The sequence below is a fragment of the Callithrix jacchus genome, chromosome 4 (genome assembly GCF_049354715.1).
Source record: "Callithrix jacchus isolate 240 chromosome 4, calJac240_pri, whole genome shotgun sequence".
Lineage (NCBI taxonomy): Eukaryota > Metazoa > Chordata > Mammalia > Primates > Cebidae > Callithrix > Callithrix jacchus.
Genome location: NC_133505.1, coordinates 47,993,136 through 48,020,630, shown reverse-complemented (window position 1 = coordinate 48,020,630; position 27,495 = coordinate 47,993,136). Strand labels below are relative to the sequence as shown.

Sequence of the window (27,495 nt, the reverse complement as noted above, 5' to 3'; positions counted from 1 at the left end):
CTGATCCACTTTAGCAGGCAAAATCACACACTGGCCAGGTTTGGGCATAGTTATTGTGGCAACAAGTAATGGGTCAAATTTTCAGCCTGTTTAACTCACTAGATACATCATTATCACCAAAACTATGCCAGGATTTTGACATCTGTTTATTTTGCCAGTTGGTGTAAATCAACTCTGGTGTATATCAAGAATTTATATTTACAGAAAGAATTTCTGGTTGAATTTCCATTCAGATATATTACGCTGTCTGCACATGTGTGCATCCATACTGAATTTTTTTGGTTAAATCTTATTTTGCAAAGGTGGAGATCTGGACATATTTATTCATATGAATACTCATTTGGAATATTTTGTTGTTGTTGTTGTTTCAGAGGATGATACTGCTAACTTGTCACTTGTATCTTGAATCAGATTAATTTCTTTCTTGTTCCAAAACATGTAAAATACAAAGAAGTGCAGAGAATAATGTGACCAACATCCATGTTTTACAGTCCAGGAATTGCTTCTAATAATTTTGAACTGAATGAAATAGAATGCTGCAGATAAACCCGAAGGCCCCTTTCTTGGCCTTTCGTTTCCATCCCTCACAAATGCAATTGCTATCATTAATTTGGTGTATCCTTCTGGGCCGTGTTTTTATACTTAATGACCTAAGTTACAGCTTCATGAACAATATATAATATTGCTTTTTTAATTTTGTAAATTGTATCATAGTGTTCATATCATTATTTAACTTGCATTTTTTTCTCAGAATTCTATTTTAGAAAACCATTTATGCCAATCTATCCAAAGTTGCTTTATTTTAACATCTCTGTAATTTGAATTATCTCAGTTTACTAATCTTTTCTGCCACAGATGCCTACTTAGGTTCTACATCTTGCACAAATTTCTTGCTATTTCTTTCTGTCTAGGAAAATATCTAGTAGTTTACTGATGGCTGTGGGTTATATGTATTTGCAACTTTGCCACGTGTTATCAGATTGCGTTCAACATTTGTTCTTAATTTATATTTCTACCAGCAGTACATAAAATTTCCCATTTCCTTTTATCTCCACCAAACACAGACTCTTATTTTTTTTAATTTTTCCAGTGTGATGAGTGTAAAATAGTTTAACCTTATGGTTCTAAGTGATGTGGTTCTGATTATGTATAAATTTGAGCATTTTTTCCAAATATTCATTAACCATTTCCAGATTTTTTCTTTATGAGTTACCTAGTTGTATTCTTTGCTCAGTTTTTCTTACTGATTGGCAAGAGTTCTTTATTTCATTTATTTATTTATTTATTTATTTATTTTGAGATGGAGTCTCGCCCTGTCAGCCAGGCTGGAGTGCAGTGACATAAGCTTGGCTCATTGTAATCTCTGCCTCCTGGGTTCAAGCAATTCTCCTGCCTCAACCTCCCAAGTAGCTGGCACTGAAGACATATGACACCAATCCTGGCTTTGTGTGTGTGTGTGTGTGTGTGTATGTGTGTGTGTGTGTGTGTGCTTTTAGTAGACACAGGTTTCACCATTTTGGTCAGGCTAGTCTCAAACTCTTGACCTCAAATGATCTACCCACCTCAGCCTCCCAAAGTGCTGGATTACAGGTGTGAGCCACCACACCCAGCCAAGTTCTTTATTTATTATTAACGTTCTGTCAGCCATATATACTGCAGATGTCTTCTAGTGTTTTAATTTTATGGTGGATTTTATCAGACAGAAGTTTTTACATTTTGGATTATCTTGGTCATATATTTTAAAATCAATTCATTTTTGTGTTTTATGTCTTTTCTTAAAGTATCCCTTACCTCCTTGGGTTGATTACAATATGCTTTCATGTTTTCTTGTACTGGTGCTAGAATTGTGTTATTTCACACTTAAAGCTTTAATCTATTCTGGAATTTCTTTGTGTTCATAGTGTAAGAAAGCAATCTAAGTTATTTTTTTCAAGATAGACAGCTGGTTATTCCAGCACCATTTATTAAATAAGAGCATCCTTCCTCCACTGAGGTATGATGTCTCCTCTATCTCATACAGAGCTCCTCAGTGAGCACAGCATGTCTCACTGACCTAGCTGTCTGCTCCTGCACCAGTACCACACTGTTCTAGTTTCTGTAGCTTTATGGTATACCTTGATAGATGCCAGGAAAGTCCCTTTTCTTGTTCTTGTTTCACAGAATTACTTTTGCTATTTTTCTTTTTCTTTTTTGATATAGCAACTTCAATAAGGAAGTGTAAACAGCATTACTTTTTGTTTTATTTGAAGATTTCTCTTCTGTATGATATTTAGGATCAATTTGTCTTTTTCTGTAAACAAAAGCTGTAGCATTTTTATTTTAATTGCATTGAATATATAGGTTATATACAGACATTTATATATAGATTAGTTTGGAGTTTTTCTGTCTATGAAATGATGCATTAATATTGTGTGCACCCTTTATTCCAGTTTTCTTTGTCCTTTAATGTTATCTTGTCATTGTTTCTATAAATTACATATCCTTTATAAAATTCATCCCTTATTATTTCATTGTCTTTCTTGCCATTGTGAATAATATTATATTTTCTGATTGATTGTTGCTCTGACTTATTAGAACCTCATTCATTTTATATATTCATCTCATATCCAGCAACCATGCTAAACTTTTTAGTTCTTAGCCATTTGTTTGGAGATGCTCTTGCATTTTCTATGTAGACCACCATATTTTTTATACATAATGGCATTTAAATTTCTTCTTTTCCTACTATTATGCCTTCTGTTTCTTTTTCTTGTTCATTATATTGTCTAGGGCCTCCACTTTTGTGTTGAATAGTAGCAGTGATGGTAGGTTTCTTTGTGGATTATGTTTACAATTGTGATCATTAATTTTTCTGATATACACATTCTCACCTTTTTCCCCATGAGATTAACATTAAGCGTTTTTAATCTGGCTAGCCAAGGTTAATGTATGGATTATAGTCAGGTGATAAAATAAAGCTCTATTGGCAAGAGGACTCAATCTATACCTCATTAGAACTCTTTTCTCGCTTTCTGAGTCAAACCATCTGCATTGGTCATCAGTAATTCAAGAGGTAATACGTTAAAAATAACTTACTTTAAAGGTCTGAGTTACAAGTGGTTTTGCTGCAGTTGACAGTTGGCTTCATGGGAAATGTCTTATCCCTAAAAATATCATTTTAAAACTTTTGATATTCTTCAAAAATTCTCATTGTTCAAATGATTTTTGTTCTGCAATTTTTTATAGACTCCTATGAACCAAGCTTCAACCCGTTCCCACTGCATTTTTACTGTTCATTTGTCAAGCAAGGAACCAGGATCTGTGACTGTACGACATGCCAAACTTCATTTGGTTGACCTGGCTGGTTCAGAGCGAGTCGCAAAGACTGGAGTAGGGGGCCATCTTCTAACAGAGGCCAAGTATATCAACTTGTCACTACATTACTTAGAGCAGGTAAGATGGGCAGAGTGGGATGCATTAATAACTGTAGCTACCATTTGCTGACCACATACTATGTATCAGGCATTCTGTTAGAATTTTTTTATTATGATAAAAGAAATATAACATAAAATTTGCCATTTTAATAATTTTTAAGTGTACAACTCAGTGGCATTAAGTACATTTATAAAGTTGTGCAACTATCAACACTATCCATTTCTGAAGGTTTTTTATTCTCTCAAACAGAATCTCCCCATTCCCTTATACTCTGGTCTCTGGTAATCTCTACTCTACTTTCTGTCTCTATAAATTTGCCTATTCTAGGTATCTCATGTAAGTGGAATTATGCAACAGCTGTCTGTTTGTGTCTGACTTATTCACTTAGCATGTTTTCAAGCTTCATCCATGTTGTAGCATGTCTCAGAATTTCTTCCTTTTTTAAACTGCATAATATCCAATTCTATGTCTATGTCTATTAGTCACAATAGCCAAAAGGCAGAAACAATGCAACTATCCATCAGGGGATGAATGTATAATAGTTAGTTGCAGTGTTTCTGCCTTTTGGCTATTGTGACTAATGCTGCCAGGAACATTGGTAGATCTACTAGCATTTTGTATCTTCCGTTTTATTGAAACCTCACCATAGCCCTAGATTGTAGGTATTAGTTGCTATCCCCATCATATAGATTTTAAAATTCAAGTCTTCCACAGGTCTTCCCACAGGGTTACCCAGCTAGGGGAGGGTGAGGATTTGATTCTAGATTTGCTTGGCTTCACAGCCTATACCTTTTTTCACTTTTTGTCTTACTGCCTTATTGTAAAATTAGTAGCTGGTAAGTAGAAGTTAAAATTGGCTTCCTGTTGCCTGTTTTCAAGCTAGTAGATTAACAGAGGGAACATAACTTTGAGATGGCTGACACATTTTCTGCTTGGGGAGACTTTATTTAGTTGGTAATTTTGACCCCGTGATGGTTCTCTTAGACTTGTAGCTTTCTCTTCCTACTTCTAACCCAAGCTGATTACAATCCACCCCAGTTTGGGCTCTATTTTTAATTTCTGGATTTAATGCCAGGGGAGAGAACACTCATCTGAATTTAGCTAAATAAATCCTTCAGAAAAAATATATTCATCTCTAAAATGAGTGCATTGAACTAGATAATTTCTCAAGTTCCTTTTAGCTTTCTGAGTATAAGGGCTGTGAGTTGAATGTTAAAGATGGCAACTACTTCCAAATTGAAAAAATAAGATAAAATAAATAAGAAACACAATAAAAAGTCTGAGTGGAGAAGCACAGACTCTTGGTAAGGCTGAAGGACTTGTTAATGATTCGGCTAAAAGATTAGAGGGGAAAAAATTTTTTTTTTCTGCTTTTTTTTTAACTGCTTAATGAATCCTTCTGAGATGGATGTTGCCTCAGTGTTAAATGCTATGTAATGGTCACATTGGTTAAAAAAGCAGGTGGAGAGAAACCTAAGGGACCCTCTCTGAGCAAGGTACACGTGGCTACACTCCAACCAGATGAATCCCAGTCATGCAGCACCCAGAGATTAAGGCCAGCCTGGCATTCAGATCATTTTAGTATTTTTCACAAGAGTCAACATTCCTAAGCTCTTTCTTGCTCAAATATTACACACTGCTTATAGTTAACTTTTTACTTAATAGAACACTCACAGAACTTTGATATGAAAACATAATGGGCTGTATTCAAAGTGCTTTATTTCAAAGAAATTCATCTGCTTGTTTCGGATGGCAGTGCTGTCCGTTTTAATTTCCATTACATCCATCTGTTCATACAAAATTATGTTCATCAGTTGAATCAGACTTCCCACCAATTGTAATCACTCAAGAGAAATGTTGTGCCCTTAATTCTTTTTTTTAATCCTATAAGCCTTTACAAGCTGCTATTTGTCACTAAAACTGTTTCTCTCCTCACATTTCTTCCCTTCAAAATTCTTATGACAGCCATGTGTGAGTAGTCTTAAGGGCTATGTGGCATTGGATTTTCTATATCATTAATTTACTTATCTAACAAATATTTATAATGAACTACAATGTGCTGAGGGCTGCACTAGGCACTGGTGCCTAGTAGTGAACAAAATAGAAACAGTCCTCTCCTCAAAGACCTCTCGGTTCAGTGTAGGGAGACAGGAATTAAAGACATATTCTTTAAGTATATGGCTGTAAGCCAGGTGAGAGCAGTGAAGAGAAAGTAAAAGGAGTGAGAAGAGTTGCAGTGGGGTATCTGACTGAGACTGAGGAGGTGAGAGGTGATGATGGTTTTCTTAGGGCCTGATACCACACAGAGACTGGAGGAATGAGTAGGGTTCAGCCAATTAAGGATGGGGCAGAGCGTGTCAGGTAGTGGGAATTGCGAGCCTGTCGGCTCTTAGCTCCAGCCCAGGGAGGTGAATTTGCTCAGGGTCTCAATGACATTCACATGTCATTGGTCCTTGGTCTCTGTAACTGATGTTTCATTTTCACCCACTGCATCACTCCAGCTGTTAACCATTTACACTGATATACAAGTGTCTTCACAGGAAAAGAGGAGGTTCAACATAACATAATGGAGAGAGAAGAGATTAGTGGGAGAGGAAAGAAAAACATAAATATGGAAAAACTAGTCTTTGAGCATGGACATGTGAGGCTGAGTAAATCTAGGAGTAGGTGCTAGAGAATAAGTAGGTCGGTAGAAGAGAAATTTCGAATTTCACACAGAAAGAAATAAGAGAAAACCAAGGAGTACATAGGAATAAGAATAATAGAGTAGGAAGATATTTAATGAATAATAAAATTCAAGGAACTTTGTTAATCAACTTCTCTTTATGTAGTGCTTTATTATGGGACTAATAAGACTGCAAATGTAACACAATTTAATTTAATTAGCTTCATTTATTCATTCAACAAATTGTGATTGAATGTTTACTGGGGCTTGAGTTATGTTGGGCAATGGGGATAAATGAATGACTGGAAGTAGGCCAGGCTATCATGTTAGCCAGCAGAATAGCAAAGCATACAAATAAATACTTAGCAGTACAGTTATTTGAAATCTGTAATAGAAATCCATCTGAGTGTTGGTAATCAATATATAAGATAGAGATGGAATGGGAAATCATTTGGTAACTTGTCTTACTTCAATTAGCCTACATTGGTTCCACAAATTCCATGCAGCATTATAATTACTTTTTGGCCATAACTGTGAAATCTCACACCTGCTCAAAGTGGGTAGCCTCTCTGAGTTGAATGTACTTTGTGTGTTCACAAGTAAATAATTTTCTGTTTGCCAGAGTATTGTTGGTTTTGGAGTTCTCCTTGTGTATGCAGTACTTTTTACAAAAAGTTTCCTCAAAAACATTTTAAGCCACAGTAACAGAGAACATCTTGGCCCTAGAAATTGAGTTTATGGGAGGAAAAGGGAGACTTGCATACTTGTCCTAAATCTCACTGCGTGCTCCTGGTGTGACCCATAACCTCTATCAGCCCAAACATCAAGTGAGAAACCACTAGAAATTAAGTGCTTGCTCTGGACCACTACAGAAATCAGAATTGGAGTTGCCTTTAGCCATTATTCAAAATAAATGTGACTTCTTCAGAATTTCAGTTTCTATTTGGCTTCCACTGGATGTGTTTTGTTAAGGGGAGAAGGTAATGATGTCAGTGCCAGTTGTAACACTCCAAATCTTTGTCAATTTTCATAGGATAATTTTCCAAACTCTTCTGACCTCCTTTAAAAAAAAACCTTTAACTCATTAAATAGTAAATAGAATTATTGATTGCAGGCACAGTTTCTAGATACTTGGAGATATTATTAAGCATAATGTGAGGTTCCACTCCTTGTCGCTTAAAGAATGACTTCAGGAATATTTGCTGTTGTATTTGTACATGCAATCTAAGATGGAAAGAATAAAAATTAAAAAGTCAGGTTTTATGACTACCCCATTTTCTTGTGCCTTTCAGATAATTTGATTCCTGCCCAATTTAAGAACTCACAGCAGCCCCACAAAGAATAATCTACCTCTGCCTCTTTCCTGAATATCTGCTATTTCTGGGTCATTCCAAAGTTTTACATCTGTTCCAAGTGGGCTGGGCTTATGGTATTCCAAACTCCTTGAGAGCTTTAGGTATTTAGAAATACCTTCTCAGGGTCCTCTTCTAAAGAAATGGCCCACAAGTGTGTTAATACGGTGAAAATTAGTCTTCAAGAGTTTCATAAAGAACATTACATGAAGAACATTTTACAAAGAACTTTTTTTTCAATAACACTGAGTGTTTTTTTGCTTACTAAGAATGATTCCAGAAATTATCTCTATTAATTTTTAAAACATTTCTGTGAGATAGACAGACATTTCAATACTACTTTTACAAGTGAGGAAACTGAGGCTCACTTTATTTAAGAGATTTCCCTAAGATGACTACATTCATTTTTTCCATTTTTAAGACCGTGTTTTCTAATCTATCATCCCAATTTGATCTCCAATTCTTTAGAAAGCCCTTTCTAGAGAGGACGTTGGAATTGCCTATGAAATGTCCATGCCAGTGAGAAGCGCATCCAGGAGCCCATCCCGACTTGTCAGGTAGATCCTGACTGATTTAAGTGAATTGGGCCTGTCTTTCTCCTGGCTACTGTGATTAGTTCAAGGATGGGCCCAGGACCCAAGCTCATTTCTACTGAAGATCAGGAATTTTGTTTAATGATTAGGAAAGAAAAATTCTTTCTCACCTAAGTAATGAATAAGGAAGTATGTAACATCGGGGCTTTTGGCAACCATTGTGGGGCCACAAGAAGAGACTGACTTCTACCACATGGAAGACATAGCAGAGATATGAGCAAAAACTAAGTCCTTGATGGTAGCACTAATCTTTTGGTTTCCTTCTAACTTAAAGCATTTCCTATTTCAATCACATGAATCAATACATTTTCCTTATAATTAGAACCAGTTTGGGTTGCATTTTCTGTTTCTTATAACCAAAAGCAAGTTTATGAACACATGATTAATTTAATATCAACTGGGGCCGAGCACAGTGGCTCATGCCTATAATCCCAGCACTTTAGGAGGCTGAGGTGGGTGGATCACTTGAGGTCGAGTTTGAGACCAACCTGGCCAACACGGTGAAACCCATCTGTACTAAAAATGCAAAATTAGTTGGGTGTGGTGGTAGAAACGCCTGTAATCCCAGCTACTTGGGAGGCTGAGGGAGTAGAATCGCTTGAACCTGGGAGGCAGAGGTTGCAGTGAGCTGAGATTATGCCATTACACTCCAGCCTGGGCAACAAGAGCGAAACTCAGCCTCAAAAAAGAAAATTAATATCAACAGGAAGTTTAATAAGCATATTCTCCTTTAAGTTGTCAATAAAGCCATTGAATGAAAAGACATCAATATTGTTTCCTAGAGCGGGATAAAACCAGTGACATTTGTTTTATAAAAGGACTTCAAAGTACTTAGAGAAATTATTTAAGAGCAATAATGCCACTCTCTGCACATCTGTCAGCCCAGCCCCTGTTTGGATATTTGGGCCCTCCTTGCATGTTTTTAGATGCTTAATCTGTCCTCTTCATTCTTAGGGCCTGGAGATCTGCTTGGCATCTCTTGCCACTTTGACTTTGGTCTGCCATATTCCCCACATCCTTCCCAGTTATGCTGAAACTTAGTTCTCTCAAACCTCCTTCCATACTGATGACCTTCACGCTGCCTTCCTAGGACATACTAAGTCATGTTCTCATTCATTACTTGATTTATTTAACAAAAATTTGATGAGCACATGTAATATTTGTCAAATTTCTTAGTTGTAAACTGGAAAATCCACTCTAGCTATTTTAAGAAGCATGGTTTGTTAAACATAAAGAATCTCAAAAAAAATCAGAAAACTGGATTTGGCTGCTACCCAGAGCAACCAGGAGACACACCTAACCACACCACTGAACTGTGCTGCAAAGAATTACTGTATAGCCACATGGCACTGAATTCCAGAAACTTCCCCACAGCTGTCTGAGAAGAATCAGATGACTCTGCCACCATGTCTCCCACAAATCTGAAGTTCCTCCTTATGCCTACCACCTCTCACTGCTCATCTCCAAACCCCACATAGGGCTGTCTGCATGGTGGAGCTATGTCTTAAGCAAAACATGAGTTTCAAGACAGACTAGGAGAAGTAATTCCATAGGAAGTCAAACTAGAAGGAGGGCTGCCATGAGAGCTGAGGAAGACAGCTTTGTTTCTGCCATGTTACTGAGTTCTGAGCACTGTTCTAGGCAGCGGGGGTCGAGCTGTGAAGAAAAGAGACAACATCTCTGGTCTTGCAGAGCAGAAAGCCTAGCGGGGAAGCAGACAACAAATAAGTACCTATATAATTTTAATAGTGATACATATTATAAGAAAAGTGAAATAGATTAACAGGCTGGAGGTAGGTGTATTATTTTCGATAGGGTGTCCAGGGGAAACCCTTGTGAGAAAACAAAATTTGAGCAAAGATGTGAGTAACGAGAAGCAGAAAGCTGCACAGAAGTCTGGGTCAGCATGCTAGGCAAAAGGAACAGCAGTTTCAGAGGCTCTGGTGTGGGGATAGCTCATCATGCTGAATCAACAATCAGAAGGCCAGTGCAGGCACAGGGAACATGACAGGACATGATGTCAGGTAGGTAGATGGACAGATCACATAGGAGCTGGGATATTATGCTAAGTGTATTAGGGAGTGACTTGGCATAACTTAACATTGTGTGGAGAGTTCTCTGGCTGCTACGTGGAGATCAGATCATGGAAGGACAAAAGTAGAAGCAGGGAGACTAATCCAAGGCCTGTGTGGTTGCCCAAGCAAGGGACCCCAGAGGACTGAACTGGAGTGGTGGTGGTAAGAAGAGGTGGTAAGAAGTGGTCCAATTCCTGGCAAGTGTTGTAGGTAAACCAAATAGAAATTGCTGTTGGATTGAATATTGGGTGAGGGCAAATCAAGGGTGATTGCCTGAGCAACCGGGTTGATGGTGGGGCCTTAATGATTATGGGTAAGATCTGAGAAAGAATCAGGCTTGAAGGCAGAGAGGAAAGAAAATCAAGAATAGAAACTGGTAGAAATGGAGAGTTGCCAAGATGATAGTAGTTCAGGGAAGAGGTTGAGATTGATGGTATAAATTGGGAAGACATCAGGATATAGATACATTTAAAAGCCAGGCAGTGGCTGGGCATGGTGGCTCACATCTGTAATCCTAGCACTTTGGGAGGCCGAGGTGGGTGGATTACTTGAGGCCCGGAGTTTGAGACAAGCCTGGCCAACATAGCAAAACCCTGTCTCAACTAAAGATACAAAAAATTAGCTGGGCATGGTGGTGCATGCCTGTAATCCCAGCTACTCAGGAGGCTGAGGCACGAGGATCACTTGAACCCAGGAGTAAAGACTACAGTGAGCTGAGATCGTACCACTGCACTTCAGCACTCCAGCTTGTGCCACAGAGAGAGACTCTGTCTCAAATAAATAAGTTAATAAAATAATAATTAAAGCCATGTGATTGGATGAGATTACATAGGGAGAGAGTGTAGATAAGACAGAAAAGAGAATCAAGAACTGAACCCTGGGACACTCCAAAGTTTGTAATTTGGGAATAAGAAAAAGAAACATTCATTAACTAGTTTTTGAGGAAAGATGAAAACCAGGAAAGTGTGGTGTCTCAGTTAGCAAATGAACAGTGTTTCCCAGGAGACGCAGTGAGTACCAGTGTTGCATGCTTACTCAGCTCAGAAGTCCAGTAAGAGGGCAATCAGTGCTTTTGGTACAATGCAGGTTGCTAATGAACTTGGCAAGAGCCATCTTCATTTAGGACTGTAGTGGGCATGCAGAATGGGAATTGTGCAGTTGAAAGGGAAATTATTTCAGATGAGAGAGGAAGAAATTGTAGGAGAAAGGTAGGAGAGAACAGATGAGGGCAAGGATGGAGGACTGGCCTTAGACAGCAGCAGAGCAGTAAGAAGGTGAAAGGCAGAGTGTATAGGGGCTTTAATGATGGAGACATGAGATAGCTCTGGTCAGGGTTCCGAATCTATATCTATCATGTCTAGTAGAAGTGTGGCCATCAGCTCAAAGTGAAATTGAGGAGAGAAGGAGAAGGTGAACAAAGATTTGAAAAAAAAAGAAAGTGTGAAGGTCTTATTTCTGTGAGTTGAAAAGTGATTTCTGAGAGAGAGATCACAGGATTACTGAATTGTACTAACATCTGTGGTCATGAATTTAGAGTGAGACTAGTGGTATAGTTGTATATTTTGCTCGAAACAGCCTTCAAAAAACAATGCTCCCTTTTTGTTTTGTAAACCGAAATTGTAATGGAGGTTCTGGTGGTGGAAATTACACTCCTGGGAAAGGGGAGGACTAGACCAGTGATAGGTGCTGGCGGAGGTATTTTCAGGAGCCAAGGTCCTGTGATGTCCTTGAAGACACAGCCTGTGGGTGGCTGATTACTGCCGCTTTGTAAAGAACATTCTAGCACTGGATTCGTCTGCCCAGGATAACCCTGAGCCCCAGGTGCCTCCTTTTGGGACAACCCCAGCAGCCTTTGCTCCATCTGCCATCTATCCATCTAGTATCCTCTTATTAAGTACCTAAGGAACTCATAAAGAGTGAGATGAGCCAGCCTGAGTTGAACCAAGGTAAACTACCCCTGTAGCTTGCAATCGGAACAAGCCTATATACAGTACTTGTTATGGGCTAGGTACTATTCAAAGTAATATGCACATCTTAACTCTTTTAATCATCTCAACTACCTTTGAGTTAGGTACTATTTTATTCCCATTTTACAGATGAGGAGACTGAGGCATGTTGAGTGATGTGCCCTAGGAAAGCTAGGACTTGCACCTAGACAGTCTTGCTTGAGCATCTGGGACCTCAACCACTATCCTTTACTGTTTCCCTAAGTTCCTGTTTACTGGTGTACAGCCCAATTTTGGCAGTATTAATCAGGCATGTTTTACTCTTGTGTTTTTATACACATTTTCCAATCGCTAAAAACAGAATAATAGTGTATCCAATTCCATACAGGTTATTTCATTTGTCCAAAAATTATGGGGCTCACAATGCCACAGTTATGCTGCATTTACTTTATTCAGTCTTTACCATCTTGTACTGAATATTGTTGTTAAGCTGTTCTCAAGTTTTGGGCTTCACGCTGCATTTAGTTATTATTTCCTTTTATATTTTCATTGCTGTTGAAGCTCTGTTGTTCGTCAGGTGTGCATTTTCTGCTAAATTGATCCCATTACCTTTCTACTTTACCACAGGTTATCATCGCTCTTTCAGAAAAGCATCGTTCGCACATTCCTTATAGAAACTCCATGATGACCAGTGTCCTAAGAGACAGTTTGGGAGGGAACTGCATGACAACTATGATTGCAACACTCTCTTTAGAGAAAAGGAATCTTGATGTATGTTGGCTCTCGTTTCTGGTGATCTTAAACTGGGTTTTCACTGCTAGCTTGTGAGACAGAGTTGAGGATCTTGGGTGGGTTTCCACTTTTTCAATTGGGTTGAGATATGTCTTCAGAGGGCAGTACCCAACAGAGTTCACAGCTTTGGGCTATTAGTCATTATTATAATAACTTCATTTGAGAATTGACTTCATATAGCACAGGATAGTTTGAAGAAGCCTCATCCGCAAATTTGGAAGGCCTGCTGATGGATTGGCCATACTTCACCCAAAGAAATGGGAGAGCGGACCTCTCCACTTCTCTTGCTTGATTTTGCCCTGATGACTAAGATCTAGATACCATGGAGACATCTCTGAGATGTGTCCCTAGAAATGTCGCTGAGTGAAGCAATCAAGATGCCTTGGTAGGACTAGCTGCTGAATGGCTCTTCTGGGTTGCTTTAGAACCAGATGATGTTTAATGTTTGGGATCCAGACATTCCCTAGAAGAGGAAAACAGGCAAGGTCGTTCTTAAAACAAGGCCAAGACTTTGATTGTAAGATGCCTTGAACTGCCTCTCTTTTTGACCTGTTATAAAGCTTTATTTTGTGATCCTTCATGTGTGTGGATTATGGCTCTTGCTGTGATTATGATTTATATATGTGGTTCCGGTCTAAGCAATCGACAACTGAAAACACGTACTATAACAGCTGCCACTTAGGACCTTAGGATCTCTCACTTTTTGGCATTGGTAATTTTATTAAGTCAAAATAAAATTTGGTTTAAAAATGATGTTCTAGAGCAAGGGTCCCCAACCCCCAGACCGTGGACCAGTACCAGGTCTGTGGCCTATTAGGAACTGGGCTGCACAGCAGGAGGTGAGTGGTGGTAGAGTGAGCATTACCGCCTGGGCTCCACCTCCTTTCGATCAGTGGTGGCATTAGATTCTCATAGGAGCACAAACCCAATTGTGAACTGCACATACAAGGGATCTAGGTTGGGCACTCCTTAGGAGAATCTAATGCCTGATGTTCTGAGTTGAAACAGTTTCATCCTGAAACCACACCACCTGTACCCCTTGTCCATGGAAAAATTGTCTTCCACAAAACCAGTCCCTCTGCCAAAAAGGTTGGGGACTGCTATTCTAGAGCAAACCTTCCTAATTTAGAGGCTTGGTTCCTCGTTGTGATTTTTATACACATCACTCTTTAGGTGTGTATCTTTTTTCTGGGGTAAAAAAATTACGTTTTATCTAGAGAGAAAGATCTATCTATGCCATAATATTTTAAGAAGTTACTTTGCTTTCTTAGGAGTCTATATCTACCTGCAGATTTGCACAGCGAGTGGCACTCATAAAGAATGAAGCTGTTCTTAATGAAGAAATTGATCCTAGATTGGTAAGCAACTTACAACCATAGTAAAAAAATATATTAAAGTATATTAAAGATTAGCTAAAACTTGTAGGCACACTTACTCTCTACTGGGAATGTTCTGAGTGGTGGAAACGTATTAATTCATTTAATCCTCTAAATAACCTATGAGTAGATGCTATCTCTATCTCCACCTCAACGATAACAAAACTGAGGTAAAAAGATGTTTGATAACTTGTTCAGAGTCATCGTGCTAATAAGTAGCAAAGGCAGGTTTCACACGCAGGCAGTTTAACTCAAGAGCCTCTGCTCTTCCTACTGGCTGTTCCTTATTGCTTCACTGCGGAGACATGCAGGGAGTCCTAAGGACTCATCCAACAGAATCACACACAATTACATTTATATGCAGAACTTAGCCTTTCAAAATATATCACTTTAACTATCTAGAGACTGTAATAGTCCACCTTATATGAAAGCTCAGAAAGAAAGAGAACTCCTCATATTCAGTAGAACCATATTTTACATACTCTGTTATTTGTTCTGGAGTTTCAAAAAATTCATTATTGGTTTGATCCGTGGAACAACAAACTTCTAGTTTTATAACAATAAATCCTGCTTTATCAAAGCACTGTTTTTAAGCAAAAAAAAAAAAAAAAAAAAATTTACATGGTAATAATTTAGCTCATCATAAATGCAGAAGTTTTCTGTTCTCTATTTTGTTGGTTTTCTGTAAATGAAATACAACACTGAATTCGTTTATGCCAACTTTGAAAATGTTAAAACAAAATATCTCAACTGTGTCAAAATCCATAATTAATGTTACATTATTTTTCAAATCACTCAGTTTTTATTTCTCTAGTAAATAAGCTAGTGTGGGTTTGATAATCTGCATTATTAAAAAAAAAGATGTGAAGTCTTACCAACAGTGTTTCATTTACAAATTTCCCAAATCTAAAAAAATTATCAAATTAATTGTTTCCCATAATTACTTCCTCTTATTTGTCTTTTCTCCTCTTTTCCCCATGTAAGGACAGAGGGAAAGGAGGACAAAGGAATAATGAGGCTATCTGTTTTATCCTGCTTGCCTCAGAAAGCACCACATTCCTCTGATGGAGTTCTCTTCTGGAGAAACCAATGAGTGAGGCAGGATCTATTTCAGGATAGTCCCTGGTGAGGAATCAGCAGTACACAGTGTTCCTGCTGGAGAAAGGAGACAGAAAGAAAAGGCATGATTCAAGTGGAACTGAACTCCTAGGGTGGATTTTGTTGCTGTCCCTACCCTTCCAGCACCTCGATAGCATTACAGTACTGAATGAGAGAGTTAAAGTTATTGGCCCCAAGACAAAAATTAGTTCAAAATTTAGACAAAAATTAATTTAAGGAAAATAAACATATTACATACATTGAAGCGTTTTTGTTTTTTGGGTTTTTGTTTTGTTTTGTTTTTTGCATTTGACTAGAGACTTTCCTTTGAAGGAACGTGAAGAATTTAAAGAAAGGTAAACATTACTATGTGTTTGATATAGGTCTGTGAGAGTTTTGAAGAAAAGAGAAATCAGGAATCAAAAGCTAGTAGCTGATAATTGAACAAATATTGAGGTCTTCCTGGTGCAGACTAATCTGGTAATTGACAAGTGTTGGTTCCTGGTCTCTTTTATAATTGCTTCTAAAAACTGACATTACTGTCAGTCATTTATATACAGAGCTTGTGTGAGGCACAAGTGACAATTGAGAATTTGTCCTACAAACCACTCAAGACAAAACTTGGGTGGCATTTCCTGTATCTTACTGTCAAAATTTAATGCCAAATATAGAGCCAGCCTATATGATTATGATCACCAAGGAGTTGTTCTGCTTCGTTAGTATTGGTACCTCAGAGAATCAAAATGATAAAAGAACTATGAACAAGGCCAGAGCCTGTGGTGATGGGGCATGAGCTCAAATCTCCGAAGGATGCCTCTAATACCAGGGTTCCTTCAGTAACTGGATGGGAGGCATAACTGCAGTCATCTCAGAACCACAAAAACTTGGCTTAGTTTTGAGATTTTTATTCAATAAGACAGAAAGATAATTTGGTATTAGATTTGACTTTAAAAGCCTTAGTAAAAAATAGAATATGACATCAATATTAGTTTAACAGAGAAAGGTGCCAGTGTAGTGACTGTCTCAGGATTTTCATTCTGTGTTAGATTGATGATCCTAAGACTATTTTTTTTTAAAGAAGCAAACAAAACCCGCATGATCCTGTATATTTCAGTAAAATTCTAGGAGCACTGAGATGTTCAAAATACTCAATATCATGTTCTTTGGGACTGCTGGTCCTCTTGATATGGTCCAAATAATCTGAAACTCACTTGTATACCCAAGCATCTTTGAAATACATATGTAAGGTTGAAAGGAAATAAGGGAATTCTCCAGAGCCCAGAAACTAAGCAGAGGCTGCAGTTGTCCTGGAGTGGAGATGTAAAGGAGGTTGTAGCAAAGGAACAGAGATCAAAGCCCTGGGATGTTGCAATGGGTACTGAACCTAAGACATCCTCTCCTTTCCCCCAACATAAAACCAGTGAAAGGGAGAACTAGAAAAGGAAACAATCTATCCACTACCACGTGGAGATGTCAGTGCAGCTTGTCCACTCTAGACTGGACTCTAGGCAGAACAAAAATAGTTTCTCTGAACATTTGAAACCTAGCTCCACCTCACATAGATTTGAAGTTCAAATTTACTAACCTTTTAGTCTAATGAGTAAAGCTACTGAGAGAAGGAAGGAAGGAAGGGAGGGAGGGAGGGAGGGAGGGAGGGAGGGAGGGAGGGAGGGACCAGAAAGAAACATTTTCTTTCAAGTTTTGAGTAATACCAAATATTCAAGGAAGAATAAAAGCTGGATCAAGCCTGCTAATTTTGCATTATGATAGGAAGACTATTAATATGACACGTGGCATCATGACTGAGTTGGGTTTATTTTGGGAATTCAAGGTAATCTATCACTAGAAAATACATCAGTGAGTAGTATAAGAAAAAAATGGGAAAAATTAAAACCAAATTTAGAATAATGGTAATGGGGAATTCATTCAGGGAAGACTGTGTAGGGGTGAGGTCTTTAAACAGGTCTGTAATATTCTATTTCTTAAGTAGTGGGTACCTGGATGTTCACTTAAGCTAAGTAGTGGTACAAGGTATTCTTTTACAGTATTTTACATACCTGAGATGGTTTATACTAAAATACTAATCACATGAATTAGTTGATTTATCACATTCAGAGCTTAAAGAGAGAAATTATTTCATCTCTAGTTGCAGAAAAAGTGCTTGAGTATATTAAGCATTCAACCATACTTTGAAAAGACACATCAAACTGTGAATATAAGTGAACATCTTTAAACTGAATAAGGGTATCAACCAAAAACTATAGTAAACATCATTTAAAGGTGAAATGTTAGAAGAAATAAGACAGAAATGTCTTAAGAATTGAACTTGGAATTCCTAGCTGGGAAAATGAGACAATAACAAGATATAAAATGTATAAGAATTAGAAAAGAAGAAAATCATATCATTACTTGTAGACAATTTTATTGCTTATATAGAACATCCAAGAGTATTTAATGATAAATGGAACCTCCAGAGTTTGAGAAAATTGTTATATAATCCATACATAAAAATGAGTTGCCTTTCCTATATTGCAGAAACCAACAATTAGAATATATAATTTTATAAAAATTCTGCTTACAGTATCAACAAAAACTTTTAAATTCCTGATAGAAAATATAATTGAAGACATGTAAGGTAATTATAAAGAAAATTATAAATCCTTATATAAAGGAATCAGTGGAAAGCTATACCATGTTTATGGATGGGAAAATTTAATATCATTAGTTTGATGTCCTACCAAATTAACCTTTTAATTAAATGTAATAATTCCAGTCAAAATTTGAGGAGAGCCTTTGGTAGAATTTGACAATTTGGGTCTAAAATTTACATGGAAGAGCAAATGGCCAAGAATAGCCAAGTCTATTTTGGAAAAGAATAAGATGAAAGGGGCTTATCTTACCTAAATGCCAACTTTCTTATGATTTAGTAGTTAAATCAGTGTGGTATTGCCATGTATAGTAAAATAAACAAATGTTTTTAACCAACAGCCCAGAAACAGGCACATTTATATATGTATATATAAACATATAATATAATTGTAATAGCAAATCTTGTATGGCTAGCCATTTAAAATAAATTAAAATTTGATTTCTATTTTATACCTTATACAAAATAAAATTCACCTAAATTTGAAAAATCAAACCTTTAACATTTTTAAAAGATCGTATGAGAATATATTCCTGTGATTTAGGATAAGATAGATTTTCTTTAAAATGACACAAAAGTACAACCCATAAAGAAAGAAGGTGCTAATTAGATTTTACTGAAATTCAGAACTTTCATTTAACAAAAAGAACACCACAAAGTGAAGACATAGATTGAGAGAAAACAGGTGCACTTCTTGAAACTAACAAAGGATTCACATCCAGAATATAGAAAGAAGCTAGCATATCAATCAGGAAATGAAAACAAGTAAATTGAAACATGGGCAAGAATGTTAATAAATAATTTGAGCTGGTTGGGCGCGGTGGCTCACACCTGTAATCCCAGCACTTTGGGAGGCCGAGGCAGGTGGATCACGAGGTCAAGAGATCAAGACCATTCTGGTCAACATGGTGAAACCCCGTCTCTACTAAAAATACAAAAAAAAATATTAGCTGGGCATGGTGGCCCACACCTGTAATCCCAGCTACTCAGGAGGCCGAGGCAGAAGAATTGCCTGAACCCAGGAGGCGGAGGTTGTGGTGAGCCGAGATCGCACCATTGCACTCCAGTCTGGGTAACAAGAGCGAAACTCCATCTCAAAAAAAATTAATTAATTAATTATAAATAAATAAATAATTTGAACAAGAAAGAACCCAAACTGCCAATATATATATATGCAAAAATTATCAACTTCACAAATAATCACAAAAATGCAAATTAGAAACAAAATGAGATATCATTTTGCACCTATCAGATTGGCAAAATGAAAGTACCTGTCAATATTACATAGTGACAAAAACGTGGGAAACAGGAACTTACATCTATAGTTGATAGGAATACAAATTTGTACAGCTTATCTGATGAGCAATTTAACTATATATAATAAAGGCAAGATGCACATACTCTCCAGCCAGGAAATCCTACTTCTAAAGTGTACACTATAGAGAAAGTCTTACATACATGCCCAGAGAGATTCATAATGTTCATAGAAACATTGTTCATAATTGCAAAAGTAAACATCCTAAATATTCATCTACAGGAGGCAAATAGATTCTGATATATTCCTTTACTGAAATACTATATATCCATGAAAATTAATGAACTAGAGCCACATGAAGGAAGATAAATAAGCTTAAAAACATAATGTGAAGGACAAAAACAAGTTGCAAATATATTCAGTAATGTAACATTTACATAAAGTTTAAGGCTTGCAAAATGATGCAATACATTATTTATGGGTACATGCATACATATGGAGTAAATGTATGAAAACACACAGAGAAATGAGACTCCTTAAATGCAGTACAGTGATCACCCCAGGAAGAATGGAAGGGGGATACAGAAGGGGATTCTAGTTACACCAGTCATGTTTTATTTGTTTTTAAAAATTCTAGAATGATTTTGACAAAACATTAAGATATAACAAAGCTGACTTTTTATACCATTATCCATTTTTGTGTCTATAAAATTGATGATAATTTTAAGAGCTGTGTGTTTTCTGTCACCAAGTTCACCTTAATGAGAAGTTGACATTTTCTCTGTCTCTTTGCCATTTGTAGATGATTAAACGCCTACAAAAGGAAATCCAGGAACTGAAGGATGAACTGGCCATGGTCACTGGGGAGCCAAGGACAGAGGCACTCACAGAAGCAGAGCTCCTTCAGTAAGCCTGCAGACTCTTTTTCTATTTCTTTTAACAGTGAAAGTTTGTGTTAACTTCTTTGTTGGCCCTAATGTTAAGAATTCACCTCAAAGCATGAAGGTCTCCCGGGACAGTCTGAAATTGCATTTAGGCGCCAGTTGAGAGTGGCGGCTTTCCATGAAAAGCTGGATAAGGCTGGCAGTGTTTTTGCCACCTCAGCTTTGAGGAAGTAAAGAACGGAGCAAAGAGAGGATGGGAATATCCTTCTCATGCCAGCTGAAGAAAAGGAATTGTATAATAGTCATGCAATTTTAAAACATACACACCAAACACTCTTGAGCTGTGGATCTCAGATCTGAAAGGAATTCAAGAAACATCCTTTGTGTTAAACAGCATCTTGCTACAAGCACCAATTTATCCCATGCCAAAGTAAGCTCTTCCCTTTAATAAATGGATGGCCGATATATTATAGCTCAAACACTCAAACTGGGAATGAAAGCAGGTTTTCAGGGCTTAATACAAGTGCGGCATCTTTCAGAGCCTTTAGATTTGCAGCCATATGGCGTATCAGTGGTACAGTGTGGCTCTCTTTCTCTCTCTGATCACAGTGGGCTTTCTTGTTTCTGTGCTGCTTATTAAGCATGTTGGGTAGTAAGAATGGGCCAGGCTTTGAAGGCAGCGACATTCTCTATTTGCAAATAAGAAATAGTGCATAGGACTTTTCTAAGGATATAATGTCATTTCACCTAACCCTCCCTCAATGGAGAAAATGGTAAATAAGAGAGAGAATAAAAGTAATTGTCGGTAGGGTGCAGTGGCTCATGCCTATAATCTCAGCACTTTGGGAGGCCACGGTGGGTGGATCTCCAGAGGTCAGGAGTTCAAGACTAGCCTGACCAATATGCTAAAACCCCATCTCTACTAAAGATACAAAAATTAGCTGGGCATGGTGGTGAACACCTATAGTCTTAGCCACTCGGGAGGCTAGGCAGGAGAATTGCTAAAACCTGGGAGGCAGAGGTTACAGTGAGCCGATATGGCGCCACTGCACTCTAGCCTGGGTGACAGAGCAAGACTCCCACCTTAAAAAAAAAAAAGGTAATTGTCTTTAAACTATTTCTTTATTATTATTATTATACTTTAAGTTCTGGTGTACATGTGCAGATCATGTAAGATTGTTATATAAGTATATGGTTTGCTGCATCCATCCCCCCATCATCTACATTAGGTATTTTTCCTAACGTTATCCCTTCCAAATCCCCCCACTTCCTGCTATCCCTCCCCTAGCTTCCTCACCTCTCAACAGGCCCTGGTGTGTGATGTTCACCTCCCTGTGTCCATATGTTCTCATTGTTCAACACCCACTTACGAATGAGAACACAGGGTGTTTGGTTTTCTGTTCTTGTGCCAGTTTGCTGAGAATGATGGTTTCCAGATTCATCCATGTCCCTGCAAACAGCATGAACTCATCCTTTTTTATAGCTTCATAGTATTCCATGGTGTATATGCGCCACATTTTCTTTATCCAGTCTATAATTGATGGGCATTTGGGTTGGTTCCAAGTCTTTGCTATTGTAAACAGTGCCTCAATGAACATATGAGTGCATGTATCTTTATAATAGAACAATTTATAATCCTTTTAGTGTATACCCAGTAATGGGATTGCTGGGTCAAATAGCATTTTTATTTCTAGGTCCTTGAGGAATCGTCACACTGTCTTCCACAATGGTTGCACTAATTTACACTCCCACCAACAGTGTAAAAGTGTTCCTATTTCTCCACATCCTCTCCAGTATCTGTTGTCTCCTGATTTTTAAACTATTTCCTAGCTGCCCCTGAGGTAGGTCTAAAGCTTGAGAAACCTTAGCAAGGTTTCTATTAGAGTTAAAGCTTTCACTCCTCCAGGATAATGTTTTCTAATTCCAGAACACTGCGTTTAATAATATGAAAGCCCCTAAAGCTTTTCTTGCCAGACTGCTCTGTGGCATATTTGCAATTAAGGGGAAGCATATTGCCAAAAATTCATGTTAAAAAAAAAAGTCTTATGTCGTTTATTCAAACAACTTAGGATATGGTAGATATTGAGAACACTAACCTAATACTATCTTCACTGTGGTTCTCCTTTCACCTCAAAGACAGGAATTACCAATTACTGTCTTTGAAAATGTCTCTTCAGAATTTTGATCTACAAGTCAGGATCCAGCCAAGAAAACAGAACCACTCTAGGCCTTTTAACACAAAGAATTTAATACAGGAAATTGATTGCCAGGAGACAGTTTTGCTGAGAAGCTAAACAGGAAATGAAGCAACACCCTAGAGATCAGAACAGCAGGAACTTCTATGACCCTAAGACTGCAGGGACAATAGGAGAAGGTGACGCTATCAGAATCTAAGAGTAGGAGCTGACAGGCAGAAGCTAGACCATACTGAGTGATGTCTGGCAGCAGCTGCAGCCACTGAAGAGCCACAGGTGCTAGTTGAGTTACCATCCAGAGGGAGATCCTTGGCTTCTCCCACATTGTCCTTTCAGTCTTCTACCAGTGCCTCCCATTGGCTGAAGTTACCCAGAAGCCGACTGTTAAAAAAGTCTGGGAATGTCGTTTCTTGTGACGCAGACTCAAAGAGGGAAAGGGGGAAACTGAGTCTATGACCAACATATCTAATCGGTACCAGTGTTTCCGTGAATTCCTGTATATCCTGTGTGTTTTTCAGGAGGCTCAGTTTAAGGGTGAGATTTTGAATGTGGTGGTTTCAATATGTCAGACGGAGTAACTGCGCTGCGGACTCCCTCTACCGTACCAAATCTAGAGAATTATGGAACTGGGATAAACACATGCATCTCTAGTCATACCTACAAACAGGAAGTAGGCTTCTTCATGGTCTAGAGGCTTCAAGGATTTCCTGAGGGACTGAGAGGCGGGACTTGAGATGGGCAAGAGAAAAGGATAGACTAAGGCATGGGTGCAGCATAATAATTGCTGTGCATCTGGAAGTGTGGAGCCCTGGAGCAGGAGTGGGCTAGGAACAGCCAATGAGCATTTGGTAGAGCTGTTGCAGTGGGGGCAGTTTGTCCTGTGAACACTTGAGCACTCCTCCTCTGTAGTGTTGAAGATGGAGAGACAGGGAAGGGCCCCAGGTTGCTGACAGAGAGCCCAGAGAAGCTCTGAAGACCAGTTGCTGTCTTTAGCTCTATTTACCCATCTCCTGTTCTCACAAAAAATAAGAAGCCCAAACACTGGCAGATGTTTCAGCCCCTCGTCTCAGACAGGCTGCCCAAGCTGAGATACCTGTGGGTTCAGGAAAGATGAGCCCATGGTTCAGGGGTGGCTGGAAATAGAAATTTCCAAAAGTCTGAGAATAATAAGAACAAGAAGATTATACAGCCCACAGAACTAAACATTACTCAAAGTGATTAATATCTTTAGAGAAATGGAATATGGTATTACATCCATGAACAAGAACAGGAGTTGACTTTTATGAAGCAAAATCAAAGGGAAGTCTTGGAAATGAAAAAATATAATCGTTGTCATTAAGAACTTAACAGATGAGATGATATCTCAATGTGGTTTTGATTTGCATTTTTCTAATGACCAGTGATGATGAACATTTTTTCATAAGTTGTTGGCTTCATAAATGGCTTCTTTTAAAAAGTGACTGTTCATATCCTTCACCTACTTTTGATTGGTTTGTTTGTTTTGTTTAGTTTTGTAAATTTGTTTAAGTTCTTTGTAGATTCTGGTTATCAGCCCTTTGTCAGATGTGTAGATCCCAAAATTTTTTTCCCATTCTGTTGGTTGCTGGTTCACTCTAATGATTGTTTCTTTTGCTGTACAGAAGCTCTGGAGTTTAAATAGATCCCATTTGTCCATTTTGGCTTTTGTTGCCATTACTTCTGGTGTTTCAGTCATGAAGTCCTTGCCTATGCCTAGGTCCTGAATGGTATTGCCTACCACCTCATGCCAGTTAGAATGGCGATCATTAAAAAATCTGGAGACAACAGATGCTGAAGAAGATGTTGAGAAATAGGAACACTTTTACACTGTTGGAGGGAATGTAAATTAGTGCAACCATTGTGGAAGACAGTGTGGCGATTCCTCAAGGAGCTAGAAATAGAAATTCCATTTGACCCAGTAATCCCATTACTGAGTATATAACCAAAGGATTACAAATCATTCTATTATAAAGACACATGCACTCATATGCTCATTGTGGCACTGTTTACAACAGAACAAACCCAAATGCCCACCAATGATAGACGGGACAAAGAAAATGTGGCACACATACACCACGGAATACTATGCAGCCATAAAAAGGATGAGTTCATGCCCTTTGCAGGGACATGGATGAATCTGGAAACCATCATTCTTAGCAAACTGACACAAGAACAAAAAAACCAAACACCACACGTTCTCACTCATAGACAGGTGTTAAACAATGAGAACACTTGGGCATAAGAAGGGGAACATCACACACTGGAGTCTGTTGGGGGTTGGGGAATTAGGGGAGGGATAGCGGGGGGTGGAGATGTTAGGGAGGGATAACACTGGGAGAAATGCCTGATGTAGGTGATGAAGGAATGGAGGCAGCAAACCAGCATGGCATGTGGGTACCTTTACAACGATCCTGCAAGAACTTAAAGAACAATTAAAAAAAAGAGAAATTGATGAAAATTGACAAAGAAATAAAATACAAATAAAGTGTCGAGAGAACAAAAAAGAAAAAGAAAGAAAAGATGCCAAGAAGAGGAATAAAGTATGTGGGAGAGGAGGGGGTGAGGCCACATCTTCTGCTGCCATCTTCGCTAGGAAGGATGAAGATGCTCTAAAAGTCAGTCCTTCCAACAAAGGAAAGCAAGGACCCAGTTCTCCAGGGCTTTCCTTCACTAGACAGATGGGTGGATGACTGTGACTGTGTTCTCAGGGGAATTAAGGAACCCCAAGGAGGATACTGTAGAAATAGGCAAGAGAGACCCTTGAGCTCACTTATTTTGGTTTCTCCTGACTTTTGTCTTTGTTTCTAGGGACAGCTATTATAATTTATTGAAGAATTAAATACTATTTTTAAAAAAAGGACTAAACAGATCGCTCAATAACAGAATGAAAACCTGATGGGCAAATTGGTGAGCTAGGAAGATCAGGGCTAAGGATTTCTTCCAGAATATGACATAAAAGAATAAAGAGGAAAAGTCTTTAAAGTTAGAAGAAAAGTCTCATAGAGAATAGCTCTATATTTACAAATCTCTGATGAATAGGTGTTTGTGAGGAGAAAATAGAGATGATGCAGAGGAGCCAATAGTTAAAGAAGTAATATCTCAGAATTTTCTAGAACTGCAAAAAAGACAACTTCAGAATAAAAAGCTACCAAGTGCTAAGACACATAGTCATATTGTAGAAAATTTTTAGAACCACAAAATACAGACAAGAATCTCAAAAGTTACCAGAGAGGAAAAAAAATTACTCTAAATCAAGAATCTGATTTAGAGCAGACTTCTCATCAGCAACTCTGAAAACAAGCACATCTAGTGCTAAGAAAACCAAGTACTTTAAATGTATTTTTCTATATCTAGCCAAATTTGTATTCAAATGTAAAGATGAAAAAAGGCATTTTGCAGACATGAAAACTTTCAGACAAAAAGGTTACCACCCTAGATTCTTTCTCAAAGAATGACCACAGAGTGTAATTTAACAAAAGAAAAATGCAATAAAGTATAAGCAATAAGAATGAGCAAATTTCATTATGTCTTCTTTATGATTCTTAATATTGTATAATAGTTATATCTTTTACTAACTTGTCATTTATTCCATAATTGAATTTTTCTGTTTAGAAGATATAACAATCAAATTTTTCTTTCACAGTAGTTTGGGGGATAGAATGAAAAATAAAATTGTGACAATTGATTGAAATACTGAAGGACTTTTAGATCCTGGATTGATTTCTGTTGATCTATAGATACGAAATATACAAATGTCAATCTCAACAGATTCTATGGACAGTATGGAGGGTTGCCAGTAGTTTCTTTGTGCAATTAGTTTATTCGTTCATTCATTTAACATTCATTATTTGTCTAGCATTCACAAAACTTTTATGTCAGGCCCTGAGTGAGGCACAAATATGAACAAAACCTAGATCCTCCTCTCAAGAATCTCACAATTTAGTGGTGGTGAAAAATGTGAGCACAAGTAATGATGTGATATATAAACATTATGAGAAAATATAAACAATAAACAAGAATGCAGAGATATCAATAATTACTTTTGAGCTCAGGAATCTGTCAAACTAGGTCATGTGCTGCTAAATAAATTGCAGCATTTCCTGATGAAATGACTTGTCTGCTGTCAGAAGTGTGCCATGTATCATTGTGTCTTATTAGTAATTTTTGACTAGCAGTTAGAGAGAAGGAATGTTGCAAACCAAATTCACCCAGCCAAAGCAAACCATACATTTTCACAAAAGTAGTAAATTTGGCGCTCATTCACAACTGACAGTGCAGATTATTCAGTGTGTTTTGTTCTTACTGTTTTTGTTAAATTGTTATCATGTTTTTCCATAATTACCTAGATTGAACATTAGTACAACCGACATTTCAACAGACTTGAGAGTCTTTTATCATCTTAAAATGAAAGAGATAAATTAAAATGTACTCCTAAAGTAGCACTACTATTTAACACAATTAGTCTGTACTGCTCTGTGTTCTAGGGCCCCTGTACATTTACTTAGGAATGTGAATCAGCTTCAGTCTTCCCATTGCACCCAGACTCTCCAGGAGGCAGGCAGGAGGAGGATGATGGTGCTGGAGAGAGTAGGCGTCCCAGAGCTTGTCAGGACACAGTAGCAGAATTGCTCTCACTGTCTTCTACTGCTCTGTCCTGCAGATTTCTGCAGGTTTATGTTGATTGCCATGGCATAAGGATATTCCCATCAGACATTCTCTGAAGAATATAAAAAAGCAGTTATTTAGTAGATACGGTGTTTTATCTAGTATGAATTGAGCAGTTTGGAGATGTCTGCTAATGACTAGCCCTATCAAATTTTTTCAGCCATTTCCCAACATTTCTATGCTTAATGTAAATATTTGTTGCATGGACTTGGATGCTTTAATTTAGGAGGATTTCAGATGTCAGCCTCCAGTTATTGTGATATTTTTAGTTTACATCTTTTTTGGGGGGTGAGTGGCTGGGTATATTTGAAAAGAGACAGCTGGATAAAGGCTAATATAGCCAAGTTAATGTATACAGAACTTCTTCAGTGAAGATTTAATTGTGATCGAGTCTCTAAACACATACACCATTGTTTCTTTGGTAAAACAATAAGCCTGTAGATCTTTGGCTAGGCTTGGAAGCCTAGCCAAACCCGACCCAAACCTAAGCGAGTCAAATATTTTCTGTATTTTATTTCTG

General features: G+C 37.8%; 1 protein-coding gene across 8 annotated transcripts in view; it reads left to right on the top strand.

Moving 5' to 3' along the window:
- Positions 1-27,495, top strand: part of KIF6 (kinesin family member 6) — a 412,611-nt gene that overhangs the window by 139,107 nt on the left and 246,009 nt on the right. For 7 of the 8 annotated variants that reach the window (XR_013534802.1, XR_013534801.1, XM_035295546.3 and 4 more), the window contains 4 exons: positions 3,226-3,432; positions 12,673-12,816; positions 14,109-14,195; positions 20,016-20,119. Coding sequence is in view for 6 of the 8 variants with exons in the window: in XM_035295546.3 (XP_035151437.1) it covers positions 3,226-3,432; positions 12,673-12,816; positions 14,109-14,195; positions 20,016-20,119 (542 nt within the window). In the remaining 2 variants the exon portion in view is untranslated. Of the gene's footprint in view, positions 1-3,225; positions 3,433-12,672; positions 12,817-14,108; positions 14,196-20,015; positions 20,120-27,495 lie in introns of those variants that run through there. The other variant, XM_035295548.3, reaches the window with a different exon arrangement.